Source organism: Xiphophorus hellerii, chromosome 14 (assembly GCF_003331165.1).
Source record: "Xiphophorus hellerii strain 12219 chromosome 14, Xiphophorus_hellerii-4.1, whole genome shotgun sequence".
NCBI classification, from domain to species: domain Eukaryota; kingdom Metazoa; phylum Chordata; class Actinopteri; order Cyprinodontiformes; family Poeciliidae; genus Xiphophorus; species Xiphophorus hellerii.
In genome coordinates this window covers 20,920,941-20,944,225 of record NC_045685.1, presented here as the reverse complement: position 1 = coordinate 20,944,225, position 23,285 = coordinate 20,920,941, and the positions used below count along the sequence as shown (strand labels likewise).

The 23,285-nt window shown below is 41.0% G+C and overlaps 1 protein-coding gene across 1 annotated transcript in view; it reads left to right on the top strand.

The window, feature by feature from the left end:
• Positions 1 to 23,285, top strand: part of gigyf1a (GRB10 interacting GYF protein 1a) — a 33,408-nt gene that overhangs the window by 6,566 nt on the left and 3,557 nt on the right. Inside the window, exons 2-25 of the mRNA XM_032582580.1 lie at positions 668 to 1,313; positions 1,397 to 1,460; positions 3,859 to 3,988; positions 4,116 to 4,211; positions 4,367 to 4,484; positions 6,931 to 7,039; positions 7,311 to 7,510; positions 8,425 to 8,654; positions 9,934 to 10,054; positions 10,148 to 10,342; positions 10,693 to 10,862; positions 12,406 to 12,571; positions 12,650 to 12,873; positions 13,881 to 13,981; positions 14,086 to 14,186; positions 14,268 to 14,341; positions 14,477 to 14,614; positions 15,491 to 15,688; positions 15,774 to 15,985; positions 16,111 to 16,268; positions 16,888 to 17,051; positions 17,457 to 17,501; positions 17,828 to 17,972; positions 19,499 to 22,849. Coding sequence (XP_032438471.1) covers positions 1,426 to 1,460; positions 3,859 to 3,988; positions 4,116 to 4,211; positions 4,367 to 4,484; positions 6,931 to 7,039; positions 7,311 to 7,510; positions 8,425 to 8,654; positions 9,934 to 10,054; positions 10,148 to 10,342; positions 10,693 to 10,862; positions 12,406 to 12,571; positions 12,650 to 12,873; positions 13,881 to 13,981; positions 14,086 to 14,186; positions 14,268 to 14,341; positions 14,477 to 14,614; positions 15,491 to 15,688; positions 15,774 to 15,985; positions 16,111 to 16,268; positions 16,888 to 17,051; positions 17,457 to 17,501; positions 17,828 to 17,972; positions 19,499 to 19,566 — 3,198 coding nt within the window. The 5' untranslated portion in view covers positions 668 to 1,313; positions 1,397 to 1,425 and the 3' untranslated portion in view covers positions 19,567 to 22,849. The remainder of the gene's footprint in view (positions 1 to 667; positions 1,314 to 1,396; positions 1,461 to 3,858; positions 3,989 to 4,115; positions 4,212 to 4,366; positions 4,485 to 6,930; positions 7,040 to 7,310; positions 7,511 to 8,424; positions 8,655 to 9,933; positions 10,055 to 10,147; positions 10,343 to 10,692; positions 10,863 to 12,405; positions 12,572 to 12,649; positions 12,874 to 13,880; positions 13,982 to 14,085; positions 14,187 to 14,267; positions 14,342 to 14,476; positions 14,615 to 15,490; positions 15,689 to 15,773; positions 15,986 to 16,110; positions 16,269 to 16,887; positions 17,052 to 17,456; positions 17,502 to 17,827; positions 17,973 to 19,498; positions 22,850 to 23,285) is intronic.

The window sequence follows — 23,285 nt, the reverse complement described above, 5'->3', positions numbered from 1 at the left end:
AAATACCGAGACGCATTCTTACAAGCCAGTAAAAATGAGGGACTAAAATGTCAACCTGGAGTCCAGCTGAAAGTCCAAACATGTGTTTTGTTTATTTTTCTGCTAAGTTACCCTGAACGTAAACGGGATTCAAGATGAAGGAAAGTAGATGAACCGAATAGCTTGAACATGAGGATGTGATGCTCGGACCCAGTGGCATGACTTATTGAAAATAAGTTGCCTAGATGTTTTTGTTTCCATGACATTTCTCAGGAATTATCCCCCATCCAGCTGCCTGGCTTAAACAGCAGCTGGCTCACGGCGCTACTGAAATAGGCCGCTTGCATTTCTGGATGGAAAATCTCCCTTTGCACATGAAAAAACACGGTGCTTTGACCGAGCGGTTGACAAATGCAGTTTTTAATTTGTTCTGTGGAGAAATGCCACGGTGCCTTCCTCTCTGCTCATCTCGCCTTTGCTGGTGGATCACGCTATGTCGGTGCTTCCGAGCGTCCCGGCCGCGCCGGTAATGATAGCATGTCGAGGCTTTTTGCCTCGGAAGAAACTAAAAATAGCAGTTTTTGTCTCATCTGGTGTGAATACATCCAAGTGTGCATTTTATATCCTGGGATTTTCTTTTTAAATTTCTCCGATCCCGTCTCTGAGTCTCTGCTTTTTTTCTTTCCAGGCGTGCAAAGGGAGGAGGACAGGAAATTAAGGAGCTACCTCGAAGGTCTCCGTCAATCCACATTTCAGCTGGAGCGAGAGGAGAGGAGGCGCAGAGGAGGAGAGAAGGCCGACGAGGAGCGCGAGTCGTGCCTGCTTTTGGCAGCTGTTCCAGCAGCCGCTTGTGTTGTTTTTCGGCTGTTCGGTTTTTTTTTTCTCTATTTTTCCTCCACCTTGCGTTTCCCTTTCTTTTTTTGATGAACCGGTTCATATTTTTAACTTTAATGTGAGATACAACTGCTGTAAAACGAAAGAACGGAAACATTATATCTTCAAGAGAGTTTTATTTTTGTTCCATTGTCGATTTCCGAGGTTCTTTTTGGTTTTTTTCTTATGTTTTACAACTGTTTTCAGCTGTGAGTAGCAGGAGCTTCCATTCTCCAAACGATCATCAAAAGCCCTTCCTTCCTTAGTTAGGACCTGATAACCTGGTATTCCTCAAGCACCTGAAACTGGCAGCTATTCTCTTGGTCTTTGTGTGTTTGGGGAGTTGTTCTGTGACCACAGCTTAAGCACCACTCAGCCTTCTAGTCACCTAAGCCTAACTAAATCCAGCCAGCTCTAGCCTGGTCCAGCCCAGTCCAGCCTGCTCCGATTATTTGGACAGGGTACGAAAACCTAAACAACTCATCATTTTCCTGTTTTTATTTGTCCTAGATATGTCTTAAAATGTAAATATTTTCCTCCTCAGATACTCAGTTCTGTGTGGACGTGAGGAATATGACTGCTGAGACTCTAAACTTCGGCCCAGAATGGTAACTACTGGTTCGCACTTCATGTCCTTGTTCTCACATCGTTACTGTAGGTTTCTCCTTTTTTTTTGATTGTTTACTTCAAGACTTTATTTTTTAATGTTTTTACTCAATTCATCAACATTTCGAAGCACAACAGCTTAAACATCTTGACTGAAAAGGTTGAGGCAGAAGCATTAGGTTTATATTCATGCCAGTCCTACACATGAAAGTGAACCAAACTGCCCCTCATAATCATTTAATTATATATAAACCACCCCCGCCCAAAAGAATAACATTTTGTTATAAAAATCACTAAGCCAAAACATTGAAAAAGAAAAACAATTCAAAAGACACAATAACACTTTAGTTATTTACGGTATGTAAAGTAATGTAAAAAGCTTCCTTCCTTCACTTTCTTCTTTTTTTGTCTGTCCTGACTTCATCCATCCATCTTGCTCTTTTTATCCCTTTTTCCACTTTTCTTCTTTCCATCATTTGTTGTCCTACATCCCTCTTTGTCCTTCCTTTCTCATCCTATGTCCTTTCTTGCATCCTCCTTCCCTTTCTCCCTCGTTTCCTCCTTTCACCCTTTCATCATTTCTTCATTTCCTCCCCTTTCTTAGTCCTCCTTCTTTCTTGTATTTTCCTGACTCCATATTGACATGAACAGAATTGTTTTTACCCCTCTTTCATGAGTGAAAAACCCACACTGGCCCCTGAATTAACTTGAAACTGACAAAATAAATTATAAAAATTTACTCAGAATGATTCAATGAAAATCAGACATTGACTTTGAAATGTAGTTCAACAGAATCTGTTTAAAAGACAAACTAAAATGTGTAGAAACCTTTTTCTGCAGCAGTGAACAGGTTTATTTACAGTAACGGTCGATTTTTAAAGTCTTATTTAAGTTAAAATGGAGGTAGGTCTTTGTGTCGCTGCTCTGCCTGTGTGTGTAGCCGTTCTGAGCGGGTCGGTTGGGGTTTGGGTGGGCGTTATCCCTCCGTCTCCATCGCTCTGGGACTTCTGTGTGCGTTCCTGACTCCCCGCCAGCCTCGCAGGATATTCCCCTCCTCACACATCTGCATCAGCTCTCCTCGTTTTAATCCAGCGACGGAGCCGGATCAGCGCGCGGCGCTCGCCGCTAACAGCTGCCCAGCCCGAATGTTTACAAGGCTTTTTATGCCTGTTGGCTTTCCAGAACTATTCACATCGTTTGAGGTTGTGCTGCCTGGCAGTGGGTCGGGCGACATGTCGGTCACTGCGGCTGAACTCAAAGTGAAAACGACCCGCCTGCGAGGATTTATGGTTTACTGGAGCAACTATTACAAAGAAGATGATGTTGAGATTAAAATATGTGGAAAGCATTCCAGTCGTTTCCCTTTCATTAGAGTAAACACAAGTGGAGAGCCTGAAGTCACCTGGAAGTGTTTGGAACCGCTCCAGGATTCCCATGCAGCCTGGAAAAGCCTGGAATTTAGTTTACTTCCAAATAAAAGAAGAGTATAGAAAGATATTAGTACCTTCTGTCTTTTCTTTTCTTCTCTTCCTTCTTCCTGTTTGTGCATTTCTTCCTTCTTTTCATTTTCTTTCCTTTCTTCTTTCATCTCCTGCCTTCTTTCCATCCTTTCTTCTTTTCATTTTTATTTTCTCCCTTCTTTCCTTGCTTCCTTCTTCCTTTCATTTCTATTCTTGCTTTCACTTCCTTTCTTCTTTCCTTCTGTCTTTGATCCTTTCTTTACTGTTCTTCCTTTCTAGAATTTTCTTCCTTTCTTTCATTTCTTTTCTGCTTTCCTTCTATCTGTCTTCCTTTCTTTCATTTCCTTCCTTCTGTCTATCTGTCTTCCTTCCACCTTTTTGTGTCGGTCCTTCATTTTGTGTCCTTCCTCCTTTCTTCTGCTGCCCTTTGTCCTTCCTTTTCTTCCTCCTCTCTTTGTGTCATTACCTCTTTCCTCATAATAAACCTGAACAGCTGCAGATAAATCTGGATTTTCTCAGTAATAATGTGTAGGAATGCTGCCTCTCCCCTCATGATGCTGGTCGCCTCCATCCAGCCTCTCCTGAAGCTCTCTTTACCTTTTCCATTCCTCTCCACCTCTGAGCCGCATCTGGTTCTGATATGAGCCTGCTAATCAATGCCAGCCTCTGTGCCGGCTGTGAATGGAGCCATTGTTGAGCCCTTGGAAAGCGGCCCACTTGTAATGGCTTATTAAAATGAAATCCTCAGCTTGGAAAGCCGCTATATCTTCAGAGCAGAGCCCAGTGTGTCGCTAGAATCCGACAAATTAGCACAGGATGGATGGATGGGAAAATAAAGACTAAAATAAACGACAGAGGAATACAACTTGTTTCATATCTTTGACTCGCATTATTATTAGAAAAATGATCTGTGTGTGTGTGTGTGTTTTTCTTTCTCCAGGCTTCGTGCACTGTCCAGTGGGGGGAGTGTGACGTCTCCCCCTCCTTCCCCCGCCATGCCAAAGTACAAGCTGGCCGAGTATCGCTACGGCCGAGAGGAGATGTTAGCACTTTATATCAAAGACAACAAGGTCAGAACATTGTACATCAGGTCTATGTTTCTTTGAAAACCTGTGCAAGAGACCCAGACACCTACAAACTGCTCTGCAGCATAGAAAGGCTGCTTCTATTTTTATTTTTATTTTTGTGTCTCTGCAGGTCCCAGAGGACATGCAGGATAAGGAGTTTGCTGCTATTTTGCAAGATGAGCCCATGCAGCCTCTGGCACTGGTGCCTCTCACCGAGGAGGAGCAGGTCTGCCTTCTCACACACACACACTCTCTCTCTCTCACTGATAATCTAATGTTGGCACGTTCCAAACCTTGTTTTATCCACTAGAGCCGCTAATCTAAAGAGAGAGTTCACATTTCTGACATTCTTTCGCCTTCCTTCTTCCGCTCTGTCTGCAGAGGAACTTCTCCATGTCCGTGAACAGCGCGGCAGTGCTGAGGCTCATGGGAAAGGGAGTTGGAGGGCCAGCACCCGCCGGAGTCGTCCGTGGACGAGGGGCCGCTCGAGGTGGGCGAGGTGAGGTCAAACCTAAAGCCCGGCTCTTCAAGCTAAGAAGTTTTAGGCCTCACAGCTTTCCTTACTTTATCCAAACTAGGTCTGAACTTACTGAATTTCAGACGTTTTCCAGGTTTTGTGACATTAAAAGGGTTGGGCTTTGGGTGGCGGTTATTCCCACTGGCATTTTTCATGATGGACCAACATGAAATGGTTGTAAAATAGGAGTAGAAAATGTTTTCCAGCTCAACAAACCATGTTTAGAAGTGACTTAATTAGGTAAACTGATTCGATCTGAGTGTAATTTAATCTCCATAAATGCAGCTGCTTGGTGAAGGCCTTAGAGGCTTGTTAGAGGACATTAGTGGACAAATGAAGGAACTCCGTGAAGACGCCAAACTCATGGTGGGAAGCTGGTCAGAATTGATAAGGAAATTGATGCAGCTGGAATAAAATCTGCATCCATCTTCTTTTATGAAAAAGCTTATGTTTTTCTGTATTTTAAAATCTAAAAGCAGTTTCTGTAAAATTAACAAATTTCCTGAAATAGTATATAAAAATACAAAAAAAAAAAAAAGGTTTAACATATGTGGCTTTAAACAAGTCTCATTCAGCTGGACTGAAGGCAAATATGGCTCTTGTGATTGTAAAGGTTCTGTCACATCTCAATAAAATATGTTGTTTGTAGTTGGAAGATAACAGAAAAAATGAAGCGGTTTTTATGCTTTTTATATTTGTACATTTGTTCGCTTAAATCTTCTAACAGCCGCTTCTTTTCTCACAATGATCCAGTTTTTGCTGAAAGTGTTTTTTATTTCTGCGGTGTTGTTTCATTGTCTACAACTAAATCCAGTGTATATGAAACCTGATTTCTATTATTATAAAGCTTTCTGCATACAGTCTAAAGATGATACTAATCGCATGCAAGAGTTGAGAAATATCCATATCAGTTGATACAGTAAGTTAGACATATTTATAAAATTGTTAAATTATCTTATTAAAGGTATTATTTCATAGTACATGTTGGGTTTTAAGTGTAAATAATTGTCTTAAATTAGTTTTAATGTAACCGCACTGAAACATGCAGAAGCCCTGTACCAGATTAGGAATAAAAACGAAGCATCTTAGCTTCAGAGCACTCAGGATAAATCAGCCAAAGCTTCCAACATCAACAGTGTGAAACGCCTGGCTGAAACTACAATAGCCATTATTTGAGAAAAGTAAACCAGTTATTTAAGGCAGCTCCTCAAGTGTTTGTTTCCTCTTTCATCCGCCATCTTGAAGCTGCACGCTTCCTCTCTGCGTGTGTAAATAAACGTCCTTTAGTCTCGCCACACCTGCGTGAAACCTCTGAGCTTCAGGAACTCACCTTCTCCACGCAGCGTAAACACTCGGCCTCTGCTCCAGCGGTGTGTGAGACGAGCTGCTGGTTAAACCGCAAACAACCTTCTCAAAGCCGAACTAATGTCAAATGTTTGGTTTGGCTCCGTTTGAGAGTTTATTTCATACCAAAAGGATTAAAATCTGTTGAGGGGGAGACAAAGAGCAACAATGTGTGGTAACTGCTTTCAGAACACCAATTATTTACGCTAACCAGACGAACCGAACCGAGTTTGCTTTAACCGATCCAAGGATTTAAAATAACAAAGTCTCACTGTTTATATAAGGAAATATTTGTGGCTTTGCAGCGACAGACAAAGCTAAGTTCATTCTTAAAGGCTAAACGGTTCTGAGGAACAGGGAGGGAGAAATTCCATGTCATCTTCATTTTTGGGCAGAAAAATATCGAAAATAAACTCCCACATGTACTTAAGATGAGTTTTAAGTACAGAGATGAGTCATCTGTATATTTTTTTTTTTTTTCTCTGTCAGCCTGGGAAATTCACAAAAGGAAAGCCAAGCTATTTAAGATTTAAAAAAAATAGATGTATAGTTTGTCAGATTAAAATGTCTTAAGTTGATTTACAAAATGTAAGTTACCTTTAAATACTTTACTCAAATGTCTTAAATCTCTCTAGCTGGCTAGCTTTTCCATTTAATGTAAATTTATCGCTGACACTACTACTATGTAAAATGTGCAGTTACCTTTTGTACATTTCTGTTGCTCTACAGGGCACAAATTTCCTTGTTAATGGTCTTAAAAGATCTTAAAGTGTCTTAAATTTGTGTTGTTGAAACCTGCAGAAACCCTCTGTGGTATTTCAATGTGGTTACGAAGAGATGAACCACATTTTCATCTTTTATGTCTTTACCACCTTGTGAGAAAGGCATCATTTGCTTCCAGAGCGAAATGCAGAGCTCTTAAAATATCAAGCTGTCAAATTTTGATCCAAACAGCTTGTTTGCATCCAGAGCTTTAATCTGAGCCAGAGCGACTTCGTTTTGTTCCAACGCCGACTGTTTTTCATGTGTTCTGTTGTGTTTCCGTCCGGCCGTTAACCGTACTGCTGTTTGTTATGAAACGCAGGCCGAGGCCGCGGCGAAGGGGGATTCTACCAAAGAAGTATTGAGGACACCGAGGTGGGATTTGGTCGCAACGTCCGAGAGATTCACCGCAGCCAGAGCTGGGACGACCGGTAAGAGGAAACTGGAAATAGTTAAAATAAAGCTTTTTTTTGTCCTTGGAATGTCTTGGCTCATGTGGTTCTCTCACATTTACAGGGATAATTTCCCATCTACCTTTACTGAAATTATATATTTTCTTTGCTCATGAGTACAAAAGAATCAGGTTGCTGCTTTGATCCAAATGTTCTCCTCCGGCATAAAAAGCGAATAATGTTGTGGCCTTTATCTCCTGTTTGCTCCATAACCGGTGCAATTTTCCTCCCATTTCCTGCCTTTCCTCAGGGGCGAGCGACGGTTTGAGAAGCCGCTGCGGCGGGAGGTGGGGCGGCCCAGTTTCGAAGAAAGCAGCGGTCCCGTGGGTCCCGTGAGGAAGGAGTACACAAGGGCTGACAGCGACAACTGGCGCACGCTCCGTGAGGAGCAGGAAGAGGACGAGGGCGAGCCGGGAACCAACTGGAGGCTCTCTGGATCCCGCAGGGACGGTGGGGAGACATTCAGTGAAACCTCAACGTTTTATTAGGAGGGAAAAAAAATTAAACTGCAGTTTTTGCTTTCAGACACAAATGAAAGAAGCTTTATTGACCAAAAACTTTAGATTATTGTGTTGCCACAGTAACTGATTTCAGGTACAGTTAATTGATACAAAAGCCTAAGAAGTGTAAGCACTCTTTTATGTATTTTAATGCATATATTTATTAGAATCATCACCTAATGCACAAAAATTTTTAAACTCTTTTTAATAAGAACTGATAAGAGCAGGCTGATTAAACATACGTGCTGTGAGTTCTTTTATTTATTTATTTATAAGTTAACTTGATGTGCCTACAGTGAATATTTTTTGTTTGTTTTGCTGCGTGGCAGTCCTGCACATTAAGGAGTCTATACTGACACCTAGAGGTCATAAAGAGATTTTCACAGGACAAGTTGAAAACCGTTACATTTAGGAGTCCTGCAAGTATTGAAATTAAAATCAGTGTTTTCCAGATATGAATGAACATCCAAAACAGTTTGGTACCAGGATGAAAAAATATATATTTTAAAAATGCATATATATTTAAGTATTTTCCAGATCTGGTTTAGTCAAGGATTGTCAACATGCAAGATTCTGTTCAGTTATTTTAAAAAATGAAATTTTGGAAAAGTTGGGAGTTTTAAGCAGGAAATTGCTTGTCCAGCCACAGACAGTCATAGACATTTACTTACATCATGTAGAGCGTTGCCATGACAGCATTTTCAGGAAGTGGCACTTCTTTAGTACTGACAAGTTGACTCCTGCACCTGTTGACGTTTCTAGTCTAAATGCATCTCAGACACTCGTCTCAGATTTAAATTCTGAACTAAACTACCGTTTCTTATTACCGCATCAGACTGATCGTACAGTTTTGTGGTTTCTCAGATGGTGGTCCTCGCTCAGCGGGCTGGCGGGACCACAGCGGTCCAGGTGAAGGTCGGCGAAGAAAGTTTGATTTCGACTTCCGGGACTCGGAGGGTCACGGCGCTGGCCGCCGTCGCGCAGGAAGCGAGGGATTGGAGGACGACCGGGACGGCCTGCCGGAGTGGTGCACGGATGAGGAGGACGGAGAGATGGGGACGTTCGACTCCTCCGGAGCGTTCATGCCCTTAAAGGTACGTGTGGGGGGGGAGAAAAAAGACTTTCTTGATTCAACTACTCAAGTTTTTCAAACCTGGAAGTTTTTTTTCAGTGATGTTGAATCAATGCTTTGCTGGCCTTTACAAGGTAATTTGTAAAGGTCAGCAGTGCTGCTTTTAATGCCACCCACTCGGGATGAAATTATGAAATGAGAATGAAAAGCTTCTTGTGACATTTCATGATTCATTCAGAGAGTCTTCTACAGGGACAAATCTTCAGATAGAAGTGTCTCTTCATTTAAAACAAACCTACTTCAGATCTGTAATAATACAGGTCCTCTCCTCAAGTATTTCTAATTCTTTTGGGAGGAGGAGGTTTTGATTGATGGTGCTGTTGCTGTGCAAATGTTCCCCTAGTGAATCATGCGACTGTAATTTCTGAAGCCAGTTTTAAAAAAATCTCAGCCTGTTTTTATTTTCCTTGCAAAGCTACAACACTCTGTGCACATTTTTTTTATTAATCCAATAAATCTGGGTTTTCTCCTTGACATTTTTTACTTTTTACAACACTGACCTCCTTCCCGTATCACATGACGTGCGCTGTGCCCAGACAGAGAGCAGCCGAAACACAAGTCGTAAAATTTTATGACGTTCAAATTATGGGTGCACCAATTGCATCCTGACCTGCCAATTCCGATTTTGGTTGATGTGGATCTTTTTTTTCTTTTCTTAAAGTTTCTGAGTTGGCAACAGAGGAGTGACTATTGTTAACTGTCAGTAAAAACCTTCTCACAGCAGAGCAAAAGAGGACAGTAACTTTTGCAGAGGCGGATGAGATCGGCTTCACATTTAAGCATCAGTTGATCACTGATCTCCCAAAATTAAGAAAATCTGCACCAATTTATTGTCGCACCCTGAGTTAAATTTAACCTTTTGAATTTTTGAAACAAACAACTTTTTCTGTTTTCACAGATTGCAAATACGTAAATATGAACAAGTTGCATCAACATGAAGAGTAAACATGCTAGCCTTAACCAATCATAAAGGCAGCAGAACCAAGACACGAGTTTATTGGTTCTGTCCAGAAAAAACGTAACATTTGAAAAGCCATTTGTTCACTGAAGTGAGTCCAGTGATTTTAGTGTACTGTAACGCTGTTATGCTGTCATTTTAATGTATTGAAGTCGGAATATTTTGCAAAACGGTTTTTGTTAAAGACACTTATTGGGCCGTCTCCAATATTTAGATCTGTGAGCCTGAGGTTTGTTGTTAAAGTTTGTGACCTACTTAGTATTTTTTTCTCTTGTTCCATTAGAAGGGTGGTAAGGAGACAATCCTGGAGGAAGATTTGGACTTTAAGGGCATCGAGGACGAGGATGAGGACGACGGCTTCCTTGATGCAGAGAGGAACAATGGAGACGGAGATAAAGACAAGGGTGAGCAAAAATAAAACAGAATGCCTCATAACCCAGAGAGAGAAAAACAAAACGGGAGTCCTTATTCAAACTCTTTTCTTTTTGCTCATTTAGAGATTAAAGACCCCCTTCCTGCTGCAGGGGAAGAAAAGATGAAGCCAGCACCACCCTCCTCTTCCTCCTCCTCCCCCCCAGCCCACTGTGCCCCGCCATCACTGGAGCTCCAACCAGGAAGTGCTGGTCAGTTGATGGAGAACTCTCAGATGAACAACAGCCACTCTGTCAAGGCCGGCAGCGCCTCTGCTGATGGTGGGTTTCCAAAGACAGAAACTTCTAGATGTTTTTTATTATTATTATTATTATTATTATTATTATTATTCTTAGTTTGTTTAATCTGAAGTAACTTCTACTTGAATTTAATCTGAAACCAAATGTTTTTATTAAGTTTCCAAACAAAGGACAGGTTCTGATTCGTGTCTCTGGTCCAACATATTTTTGTCGTCGAGGTTTTGATTTGGTATATTTTTATCCCGGGTCATCTAACTGTTTATTGTTTTTGCTGGATGGGCCCCGGAGCCGGCAGGCGGCTCTGCTGCTCCTCATCAGACGAGCTAAAAATAGCCGCCATTGTTGAACTGCTTGTTGTTTTTCTGTGTCAGACCTGGCCTCGGTGGGGGGCTCCAAGTCCCAGCTCAGCCCCAGCGTCGCCATCGGCAACGCCTCCACCTCCTCCAACCTACCTCCCCCACCCTCCTCCTCTGCTGCTCCGCTCCTCCCTCCTTCTGGAGGAGACCCCGAGGACGATGAAGGCCTGAAACACTTGCAACAGGTTTGGATACTAAAATAAATAATTTGAGTATTTCCAGCGTTGACGTTGCAGCCAGCCTGACAGGTGTGTGCAGTTTGGCTGTGGGCACTGAGAGCTGGGCTGTTTGTGTAAACAGGAGGGTCCTTGTTGTTGCTTCCAGCTTCAGGAGGAACACACAGTCCCACACATCGGCAGCGTCAGGAATGCGTTTAAAAAGAGTGAAATGAAAACAACCCGGCTCCATTCCCAGACTGTTTGGAAGCTGTTTTGGTTTAAGAGCCCAGTCGTCTCAAAGCTTCTAGAAATGTGTAGATCATCTATTTAAAGTAAAAAGTATAGAAAATGCAAATAAGAAGAAGCAAGACTGTTTCTTTCTGACTTGATCTGTCATGTCATTCCTTTTTTCTGTCCTTTTCTATCCTGGTTTTGTTTTTCTTAAATTTTTTGTTCTTCCTTCTTTTCTTCCTTTGTCCTTGTGTCCTCTCATGTCTTTATTTTTGTCTACCCTGGCTTTGTATCCTCCTTTCTTTTTTCTTCTTCCTTGTCTTATGTTCCTTTCTTCCTTGCACCTTTGCTTTTCTGTCCATCCTTCCTTATTTCCTTTCTTCCTTCCGTTTTCTTTGTCATTGTTTGTTTCCTTCCATTTATTTATTTTTATCTACTCAAGCTTTGTCTTTACTTCCTTTCTGTTCCTTCCTTGAGTCCTACTTCCTTTCTCGCGCCCTCCTTATGTCCATCCACCTTTACATCCCACAGTAATGTTGTCATATTTACAGCATCTCTGTGCAGCATGTTGCTCCTGATATTTATCAACTTCAGATTTTATGTCAGAATTGTGGTTGATTAACCTGTTTTAAATTTGCAAGGCTTTAATTTAATTAGTGGAATTACTGACAAAGTTATTGGTTATGGTTTTGTTAATGATTGGGTAACATTTAACTTTTACTGATAAAACTATTTTAAAAACACTACAATTAATTTTGTAATTGACAGGGCCCCCATTTTTGTTCTATTTTTATAAGAAAAATAAAATTATTTCTGACTGTTTCAGTCAGAAATAGTCTTGACTGACTATTTCTGTCAGTCAAGAGTCTTTGGAATTGTCCTAACTTTTCCCCCTATACGGCGCCCCTGCCAAGACAACAAGATATCTTAATGGAGACACTTTGTTTAAAATTAATTTTAGCTCCACAGTTGTTTGAATTTTAAGGTGACTTTACTATGCTTTTAAATTTTAACCACCATGAAGCAATCTTAGATTATTTTCTTTTAGTTTGTTCTGGACAATACTTCGGTGGGCAGCAATCATCCTCCTGAGATTACTGCTGCCTCATAAAGTCTAAAAGTGGTTTGTTATAAAAGATTTCCTCTATTCAGCTGGAATATTAAAAGCGGGTTAAAAAGCTGCAACATTTCAGCAGTAGTATATGCAATTTTCATAAAGAGTGATTTTTGTACCTAATTACACAGAGCTGTTGGAAATAGAAAGGTCTGGAAGATTGGTTTGAGGGTTGCCCGGTGGAAGCGAATATTAAGTACTGACCATGTTCTGACCTTTGTGCAGGAGGCAGAGAAGATGGTGGCGTCGCTGCAGGACACGTCCATGGAGGAGGAATGCTTCACGCATTCTCTGCAGCAGCAGGAGAGCCGGAACACAGCGGCTGCTCTGCCGCTGTCTCACGAAGCCGCCATGAAGTGGTTCTACAAAGACCCGCAGGGAGAGATCCAGGGTATGGTTTCATCACTGCGACCTGTGAACATTACTAACCAACCCGGAGCTTAACTTGCGGGTTTCCTCTGCTCTCCAGGGCCGTTCACCACGGTGGAGATGTGCGAGTGGTTCCAGGCCGGCTACTTCACCATGACGCTGCTGGTGAAGCGGGGCTGCGACGAGGGCTTCCAGCCCCTGGGGGACGTCATCAAGATGTGGGGCCGCGTGCCCTTTGCCCCCGGGCCCTCGCCGCCGCCGCTGCTGGTGAGGCAGCTCCCGCCAACGCAGCGCTCGCAGACCAGCCGGGGGTCCTCTGGGACGGTGGGTTCCACCTCAGACTGCAGGGTTTCTTTCCTCTTCAGCTCAGAAACAGAGCAGGACGTTTTTCTCACCAGCATCGTGTTTAACTGCAGCTAGTCATCCTGATGCTGGGCAGTAAAATGATTTTGATTCTTTGAATTTTTTATTTTTGAAGATTAAATTCTGGGAAAATCTATATCTTTTTCCCCACCAATGCACTCTTTAGGTTTTCAAAGTTCAGAGTGATTTCAGCACACTCAGGCCGGCCATCTTGTTTAACAAGCGCGTTTTACAGCTTTTATTTATTTGGACTTTGAATTCAGGTCAGCTCTACTACAGAATACAGGCAATATGTTTTATTTTCTTACTTTATTTTCTTATTTACTCATCAGGATATTGTTGTAATTATACCAAAATTAAGTCTCACTTTGACAAAAAAAAAAAAACAACACAAAAAAAGTACAAAACATTAAAATGAGGAATGTTATTCATCATGTGAAGTTTGGTATACGTTTTTCTGATAATAGTTTAATACTGATGTGTTAAAGGATTAAGTATTTGTATTAAGTATTATCAGTAACAGTAATTTGAACTGATTGTGTAAATGAGTCTGTTTTGAAGAAAGATCTGCACAAACTGAGCTGGAAATGTCAGATGATAAATAACTGTGTAGATGGTTGTTTTTCACATCGAAATTTTCTTAAAATTTAAAGATGTTTTGCAAATTGCATCTTTTTTCTGCTAATATTATGACTATATTCTGGTAATTAAACAAAAATTCTCATAGTTGGGCCCTAAAACTCTGCCATACAACTCCCAGAGGGGAAGATTTGAATAAAAGCCACTTTTTGAAAATATTTTCTTTAATTTCTTTTTTTATAAAAGAAAGTGAAGAAAAAAAAAATCTTCCAGCCCTACCCAAATGTTAAACTGTAGGATCTTTTATGGTGCCATTTGTTTCATTTTTTGTGTGATGAAGCTGAAGATGCGCCGTCATGACAGCTGAGTTTCCATGTTGGATCTTTCAGGGGAACCTGGACCAGGAGCGGCTAAAGAAGCAGCAGGAGCTGGCGACGGCAGCTCTCTATCAGCAGCTCCAGCAGCAGCAGCTATTCCAGCTCATTAACAGGTTTCCTCTCAGTTTCCCTTTGGAATAAATCAAGTTTTATTGATTGAATTGAATGTTTAATGCTGCCGAATACTGAGCCATATGGACCTGTTTGTGTGTTGCAGGTGCAGTGAGCAGGGTATGATGCCTTCGATGAACCGGTCGATGTCAGTGCCAGATACAGGGCCCTTGTGGGACATGCATACCTCAGCTTCACAGTCGTCAGGTACAGTTGGGACCCTTCTCCTTACGATGCAAACAAAACATCGGATAAAATATAAACATAAGTGTTTTTATTCCCACTCAGGCGGTGAAGCCAGTCTTTGGGACTTAACAATGAATCCTAATACTCAGGGTCCAACTCTTGAACAGCTTCAGAAGGTCAGTTCCACTCAAACTGTGCTGTGATTGTGTTGGTGTTGACATACAGAGAGTGGCTGTTGTCGTATCGCCCAGCCATAGTTTTTGTCCAGACATGTCAAAATGTTTCTCTTTATTTTGACGTTTGCCCGTCAGCTCCAGGAGAGGCGAGACGCCGAACTCAGGGCGAAGCGCGAGGAGGAGGAGCAGCGCAAGAGGAGGGAGGAGAAGAGGAGGCAGCAGCAGGAGGAGCAGAAACGGAGGGAGGAGGAGGAGCTCTACAGACGCAAGCAGGTGAGAAGGCGCAGCTTTAAAAATCGCAAAGGTCGCGAAATACAGTCTGATCTCATGTAACGTAGCTACAGCTCAGCATCTAACTAAGCAAGAACTATTTTAATGAAACAAAGTAATCAGATTTTTTTTGTAGGAATGGGATTTTAAATCCAAAACTTGAAATGATTTTTTCTTGTTAAATGAAAGGCAACCAGTTTGCTTATTATTTTGGGCTCGATTGAAGAAAACTGAAAAAATATATTGTAATTTCTCAGCAGTAAAAACAGGATCTAGGTCAGTCTCCATTTGGAAACACTTGTTGTGTTTAGCCAAGTTTAAAGACCGCAATTAAAAATCTGCTTAAAAGCAGATTTGGGTGCAACAGGGTGTTCTTTAGAGTCAATGACTAGTTGCCATGACAACAGAATAACAGAAAGGATGGTCACTTTCTGCTGCATCTAACATTTTTTTTGTAGATTTTATTTTAATTTAAAACTTTTTTTTTCTAATTTATTTAATTTTTGTAGTCAGTGGGTCACACAAAATCAGTCCAATGGCTACAAATGGCCTCCTGTCCCTACTTTGAACAGCCTTGCTTTACATGGAAGCTACTTTTTAAAATTCCTTCAACATTGACGCATTCCTCAGTTGTAAATTTTTTTTAAAAATCACACAGATCAACTTACTGGAGCTTATAAATTAAGAGAACATAAGAGAACTTATTTATCATTTATGTAGATTATAAATTTTGTTCATATTTAAAAGTCTTGAATTTGTCTTGCAGTAACACTGATTAAATTAAACTATTTCTCAGTTTAAAAACATTATATAATAAAATAGCAGTTCTGCTGTTTAAAAACAGTAAAAAAAAATGTTTTGTGTGTTTCCTGCTGGTAGCGTCAGCAGCAGGAACTGCTCATGAAGCTGCTGCAGCAGCAGTCGCCCCAGCAGCAGGGATCTGCAGTGGGGGGCTCAGGGTGGAGCAGTGCGCCCTCTTCTGGCCTCTCTAAGGCAGGGAAGTCTCTGACCATGCTGGAGATGCAGGAGGCCGAGCGCATCTTAAAGCAGCAGCAGCAGCGAGCGCAGCAGCAGAGGGTGAGTACCTTTTTTGGCATGAATGTGGGACTTTGTTGGAAACAGAACACACACCGACACATCTTGTTTAATATTCGCCTCGCAGCATCCAGGGCTGTCCATGGGGAGTTCCTCCATGGGCGGGCAGTGGGCCGACGGCGTGGGCATGTGGGGCGGTCTGGAGGGAAAGGGAGGAAGCGGCGGCTCCTCCAGCAGCATGGGGATGTGGGACGAGGCGGTGAAGAACCAGGCCGGCCTGCGGGGGAACACCAACAACAACCTGGGCCTGAAGAACAGCCGCAGCAGCCCCTCTCTGACGTACGCCACGCTAAACAGTCCACTCGGCACCAAATGAAACCCACTCATCCACTTCTTCATCACAGATCCTTTTGTTTTCTCTCATTGCAACCAGTACATGATGCGCCTTTTGTTTTCTCTCATAGCGACCAGTACATGATGCGTCGTAAGAGAACGGAGGACGAGGAGAAGCTGCTGAAGCTGCTGCAGGGCATGAAGCCTCAGGACGGCTTCACCACCTGGTGTGAACAGATGCTGCACGCTCTCAACACCTCTGCCAACAACTCCTCTTCCTCTCTGGATGGTAGGAACGCCACCATTTTACCCATTAAGCTTTGCCAAGAGGCGGGGAGAGTTCAACCTAAATTTAGTTCAGCGCATTGAAGACATCATTATTATCTACACTGTTGCTGCTATTGATTGCAGCCCTGCAATCTTGCATTTCAGGTTTTTTTCTTAGCCCGGCTCTGACATTTTGTGGATGTAGAGTCGTCTGCCAAAGATGAATGATGTCAACGTTTAAAAGTTTGAAAGAAACTGAGCTGAAGAAAAGTGATAACTTTACATATAGGGCTGCAACTAACGACTATTTTAGTAATCTATTAATTCCTCAATTATTCTGACAATCGGAAATACATTAAAAGATGGAAATAAACACATAATCCAATTCCTTTTATAAATCGGAAAATTAACATTTTATTGTCTAAACTCCAATAACATCATTCCATTAGTAAATGTGATCCATAGGAGGAAATCAAGACATCTGCAATCTGTAGCTTGGAGGTGTAACAATCCGGCACTCTACTCTGTTTTATACAGTCAGAGTTGATGGCTATGAATGTCTGAAACAAAAACAGTTTGACTGCAGAATAGACTGGTTCTGCTGCCTCTAGTAACCATGGTAACCTTGTGTGTCTGTTCAGTCGCCACCATCGTGGCGTACCTGAAGGAGGTGGAGTCTCCCTATGCAGTGCTGGATTTCATCCGGTCCTACCTTGGGGACACAGTGGAAGCCAAAGAGTTCGCCAAACAGTTTCTGGAGCGACGTGCCAAACAGAAAGCCAACCAACAGAGACAGCAGCAACAGGTACGCCTCTCCTCGGCCCCGAACAGCTTTTAGAAACGATGCGTTTCAGAAATATGACGCACAATAAAGGGAGATATCATGGTTTTGTTTTGTTTTTCACAATAAGCTTGTTGAGGTAGAAATATTAGATTTCATTTCTAGTAGCTGGACAGAGGAACACATATTTTAATAATATCCAGTCTTGCATGTAAAAATATGTTGTTGATGTATATCTTCTGCATTAATTTTGATAATTGATGATTTTCACAAAGGTGTGAAGTTCTGATATATGAAAGGATAAAGTCTAGGTTAAAAAATCTATTCTAATTATTCTCTTGAATAAAGTAATTTATCATGTTGTTGTATTGAATTTATCAAAGCTTGTAATTAAATGTTTTATGTCCTTTCTGGTTGTTCGTTTTCCAGCTATCAAAAGAAGTGGGTGGGTTGAACATGAACTTCCCTCTGCAGGTAAATACAATTAAACCTGCTTTCTTTATTTCTACGTGCTCACAGTAATAGATATTAATGACTCAGTGGTTTGGTGGAATCTTTTATTGCTGAGTTTTCACAAGGCTGCTGCATATTTAACTGATATCGCTCATCAACAAACAAAAACACAAAGGTCACATCAGATACTTTAGTTTTTAAAGAAACATCAGTAAATGAAGGTTATTAGAAAGACAAAATTGTTCTTTTAGAAATATATATATATATTATTTGATACAAATGAGTTGTTCTAACTGATAAGAGGTGAGGTCATGTGGGTAACTTCTGTTTTTTTGTTTCACTTTAAGGACTCAATGCGAGGTATGAATCCAAGCACTCTGCAGTCCATGTTTCAGGCCAACCACATGGGCAAAGCTGGTCTCTATGACAACCAGGGAGGAAAGATGAAGAAGAAGCCACCCATGATGCTGCACTCTGATCCCAGCATCTTAGGTAAGCGACACCAGCCACTTTGATTTGATTCAGACTGAATTGGGCATGGGCTGAATTTTAACTGGATGAGAAATTTGTTTGATTGTGCTGCAGTGACAGTTTGAGATAAACTCAAACGTTCTGTTTGCTTTCCATAAATGTAAAGTTGGAAAAACAAATTCTGTCACTTTAATGAAGAATTACATGATAGTATACTAATTTAATAATTTCAAAGTTGATTCTTGCGCAAAAGGCTGCACACAAGTGGGTTGACTGGATTTGTTTATTTTACACACCCACACACACACTTGTGTTTTCTCTCCCTGCAACACCGGGAGCATTAACACAAAGACCAGCAGCCTGTTACAAAACCCAAGCATATTTTTCTAACACATGTAAACAGAGGCTTGAAAATGTCGCACAAAGGGCAGCAATTTTTTCTATTTATATTCACTTCTGCCTTCTCTGTGCAACAGGACTAGATTTTGCATTTTAATATGTGTAATATTTCCATCTGCCTAGAGAGGTTTGTGGTTCTTTATGATTACCACAGGAAATCCAGTTGATTTTTTACTGCCTTTAAAGATTAAAACATAGAGAATTAACCAACAGATAAAAAGAAGATTACTCTAAGAAACGGTTCTACATGTTGTCTTTGTTAATATATAAGCATATTAGCCTCATGAAGTCAGAAGGTTTTTTTATTTTATTTTATGTTCTTTTTGGTGCATGGGTGACATCACTATTGTAACTCTTTCAAAAACTATCAATTCAGTCAAAATTCATCAAAAAGTTTTTTTATTTTTTTATTTCTGACTATAGTGGATCCCTATTAGCCCATTTGTGGTTTAGTATTTGCAGACATTTTTTGTTAAGCAACATGAGAACTTGAAACATGTAGGTCCATTGCTTCTTGACACACTATTGCGAAACAGCCAATCCAGGAGCACCATGTGTTTTCCTTGGCTCTGATTGGCTGAAAACACAAGTGGGTGTGGGTGTGAGATGGAGATGAGGAAGACTGTAGATGTTAGCTTCCGCAGTAAAAACAAGATGATTTTCACTGTTAATGCATTTTAGTGTATATTTGGTGTTAAGCTACTAAAATAGGCAGATATAAGCATTTTTAGAGGTCTCACTTTTTTACAAAATGTAGCTATTAGCAAAATAAATACTGAAATAATTAGGAATTGAACATACAGAAACTTGAAGTTTTTATTTAATGAATTTTACACCTACTAAATTAACATCTGTTTAGAATTGTGGATACATAGTTTTGTTTTTATTGTGATGTGTACAAATGTCATTATTTACTCATTGCATTGTGACATTTTTGTCTGTTAAAGTGAGCAGGGAAGGCTGAACTTTAACTTCCTGATTATGATGAGTAGAAAATGAATCCAATGCATAATAAAATCAGTCCATGCCCAAATTCAATGCAAAAAAGTGTCAAAATTAAGCAATAGAGAATGACAAATGTCAGGTGTGCGTTCATCTTGTAGAAACTGTGTGATCTAAGCGTTGCGTTGTGTGTGTCCCCCCTGCAGGGTACTCATTCCACAACACAGGCGAATGTCTGAGCATGAATGAGATGGAGATGGTGGAGGATTACTGATGTGACGCAGCGCAGCAGCAATAGCTACCTGAGGCCTTTTCTGTCTTTTAATCAGACAAACCTGATGACGAATGTGCACTGCTGGGGAACCGGGGTAGGGAAGGGGGCGGGGGGAATCGGTTTGGGTCGGGTTCTGGAAGGGAAGGGAGCAAAGCATGAGAGACGGTGAAGGGTTAATCCCTTTATCTCCCTCTTGTTATTTAAAAAAAGAAAAACAGGGCTCCCTGCTGCACCAGTTGATCACTAGAGCAGGGGAGAGGGAGGGGGTGAGCCGGGGGGAGGCGAGGAGGGGGTTTCCTCTGGCACTCAAAAGTTTTAAGCACCTTATTCTGAACTAATGCACTTTATTGAGATGGGATTTGACTAGTTGTTTAATTTCATGTGTACATTTGTGTTTGAAATCGATGCGCGTCCGACGGCGCGTTTTCGCACACATCGCCGGCGCGCATCTGAACTGGAAGCGGGCGGGGGGGGCGGGGAGGGGAGGGGGAGGAGGAGGAGGAGTCGACGGGACGAAGTTAGGTTTAGAAAAGTCAGGGGGACCTTTTTTAGTTTGAACCGTATCAGAAAGCAAATCCTTTCTCAAAAGACAAACACTGTTGATATTTCTCTTGTTGAGCATTTTTTTTTACATTTATATGAAAAGTAAAGCTATTGAAAAAAAAAAATGGAGTATAAAAAACTTGAAGATTTGCACTTGCCTAAAAAAAGAAATGACAAAAAAAAAACAACAAAAAAAATCCAACAAATGGGGTTAGTTTATAGCAGTGAATATTTTTGTGAATGTGTGCGAGCGAGTGTGATCCAGTCTGCACAATGTTCTTTTTTTTCCTGTTGCTTACCGAGATGTATGAAACATAAAAGAGGCCATTTCTTTTTTGTCTTATTTTGTTCAGTAATTTCTCCTCATGTTCAGAGTGTGAGTGTGTACACCCCCTTCTTTTGTTATGTTTTTTTTTTCCAAACGGGGGATTTCATCTGTTTGTTCCGAGAGTGTGACTGAACCAGAGAGAGAGGGCAAACTGCACAAACATCCTTTCTCTCACCAGCTCTTCATCTTCAGATAGATTCAAAAAAAAAAAGAAAAAAAGATGCATACATTTTGTAAATGTTAGCTTTGTTCTCATGACATGATGGCTCACCGCTGGTTTATTTCCCTCTGCCTCTCTGCGGCCCTTAAAGGGCCGGCGGACGCAGCGGATCATGAGGGGGGAGTTGGCGCGTGTGCATCCGAGTGAGATTTTCTAAGTATGAATGAGTGTGTGTGTGTGTGTGTGGTTCAGAGGATGTGTTCATTTACTGTTCATAGAAGTGAGTTAAGACTACAGGTACTCATTTTGTATGTGCTTTTTTTTTTTCTACGTGTATGAATGCACATTTGTGCCTAAGAACTTTGATATAGGGTGCATGGCCATTGAGACATTAACTCTTTTCGAGAGCGGATGTGATGTGTGTCGGTGCTCAGCACATTGTATGTAAAGTTTGTAAGTTTATATCGTAAATATTTCTAGTTGTCTTTTGGGGGTGGGTGGGGGTGTTCGGGGTTTTTTTGGGGGTGGTGATCCATCAGAAAGGTTAGTCCAGTTCATTTTTTTTTTTCCTGGGGTGTGATCACGTTGCCTTTTGTCAGCTCTCGATCTTGTGAATGAAAGGTGTCGAGTTTCTGACTCTGGAAAAAAAAAATACAGCATCTTTTAATGTGCGACTGCACAGAAACGGTGCGAGAAATGTTAGCATATTGTGTTACTTACTCGTTGTTGCAATTTGATAATGACGAGTTGTTTTTTTTAATAAAAATATATATGGAATATATACATTATATACAAAGTTTAAAAAGTATTTGGACTAAGATAATGAGCACTTGGGGCTGCTATTTTTGTTGTGTGTTAATTTTTTTATTTTGTTTCCCTAATTTTTTTTTTGTTTCCTTGCCATGTGAAGTGTGTATTACTTTTTTGTTTTTTTTTCTTAAAACATTGAATGTATTCCAAAAAAAATTACAAACCCGTGCTGATAACAGATTTTGTTTTTCCTCAGAAGATTTCAAAAAATGGAAACAAAACAGAAAAAATAGCTTCTAAGAGGTTTTCATTTACACAGTGGGGAAGAAGAAGAAGAAGAAATGGAAAATAAAAACTCTGGATGGATACAGTTGAACACACTGCCTCTAACAATCCTGGTCGTAGTGACTCAGAATTAAAAAGAAAGGACTTATTTTCTATTCCATACTGGAGCTTTGGTTGTTTACAAGCCACATGGATAACTGTGGGTGCAGTTTTGTTTTAATTTTTAAAAGTTTTTTGTTTTAGTTTTTGTTCCCACATGAGGCGGGTGGGGTTTGCAAGTGCGCTTCTGCCATATGGACAATGAGTGGTGTTGGGGTCTTTTTTCTTTTTGTTTTGTTTTTTCTTTTTTTTTTTTTTTTGCTTGAGGACGAGTGGCAGGAATCTGAACAGCATGGACAAACTCCTCTAAGTCGGCCTTGTTTATATATATATATACATATATAAAAAAAGAAACCTCGAGGATGGACTTTGTTTTCTGGATTGCAGGGCTAAAAGAGCCTTGAGGGAACTGAGAGGCCAAAAAAAATAAATGAATAAAAAAAGAGGAGGACACCTGATCTGCGCGCTCGTCTTCACCTCAACCCTCCCACGCACTCGCACCCTGCCCTCACCGACTCACCTATGCACTTTTGTTCATTCAAGCTGTGAGGTACAATTCTGGGGATGGGAGCACAATTTACAACAGGAGGATTGCTACGACTTTTGATTCAAGAAAAGGAAAAAAAAAAAAGTCGCCGAAAAAGATATTCCCAAACTAAAAACGAGAGACTTCGAGAAGCCCCGTCTTCTCCCACCTCCTGTATATAAGCATATTTTTGTATTACCTTTCAAAGTAGAACGAGAGAGAAAAAAAAATTGCAAATGGATGAAGGAAAAAATTTCATGAGACGTTGGACTGAATGTTCCTCATGGAAAAGAAACCAATAGTTTTCAATAGTTTTAAGTGGACTCGCTGCGAGTTTCCCTTTATATGCCACTAACCTTGAAATAATTGGGGGATGGAAGGGAAACGAGCGCGGACTGAGGCGTTGGATATGCCTACTGGTGGCTGCTTGTCAAAGCGGAGATTGGAGTGGCCACAAGAGTTTGATCAACTCGCACAGTCGAGAGCCGGACGCCGTTCTGAAGAGCCGTCGCCAAGGACGCTTCCACTTGGTTTTCCCAACCTGACGACGGCCTTCAGAGCGATGGAGCTCCTGCAGGAGGAGAGCTGCGTGGTAAGTTCTTTTAAAATATCTCACTTGGACATCTGACACTTCATCAAGAAGCCAATATTGGATTTGTTGTTTTCAATTCATTGTTTACAAACAGAAGCAACAAGTTTTACCCAAAATCTTTAACTTTTTTGGACGTATGTCATGTAGAGTTAAACTTAGAAATTGTTTGCTTTTGGCTCCTCTTCTGGTTTTTATTGTTCTTGGCCACATCCTGTCAACCTTTAAAGATGTCTTTTATCGTTATGAAGCGGATGATATTCAGTTGTACAACTCAGTTCACCCAGAATCTCTGAATTCGACTGAATTTGAATAGTGGATGGCTGTTCAGTTTACTTCAATAAAGACAAACTGAAATATTTTTCTTTACACCAAAAAAAGCATGTCTAAGATAGAGCAAACACTTTGGCATAACCTTTGATCCCAGTTTGACTTTGAA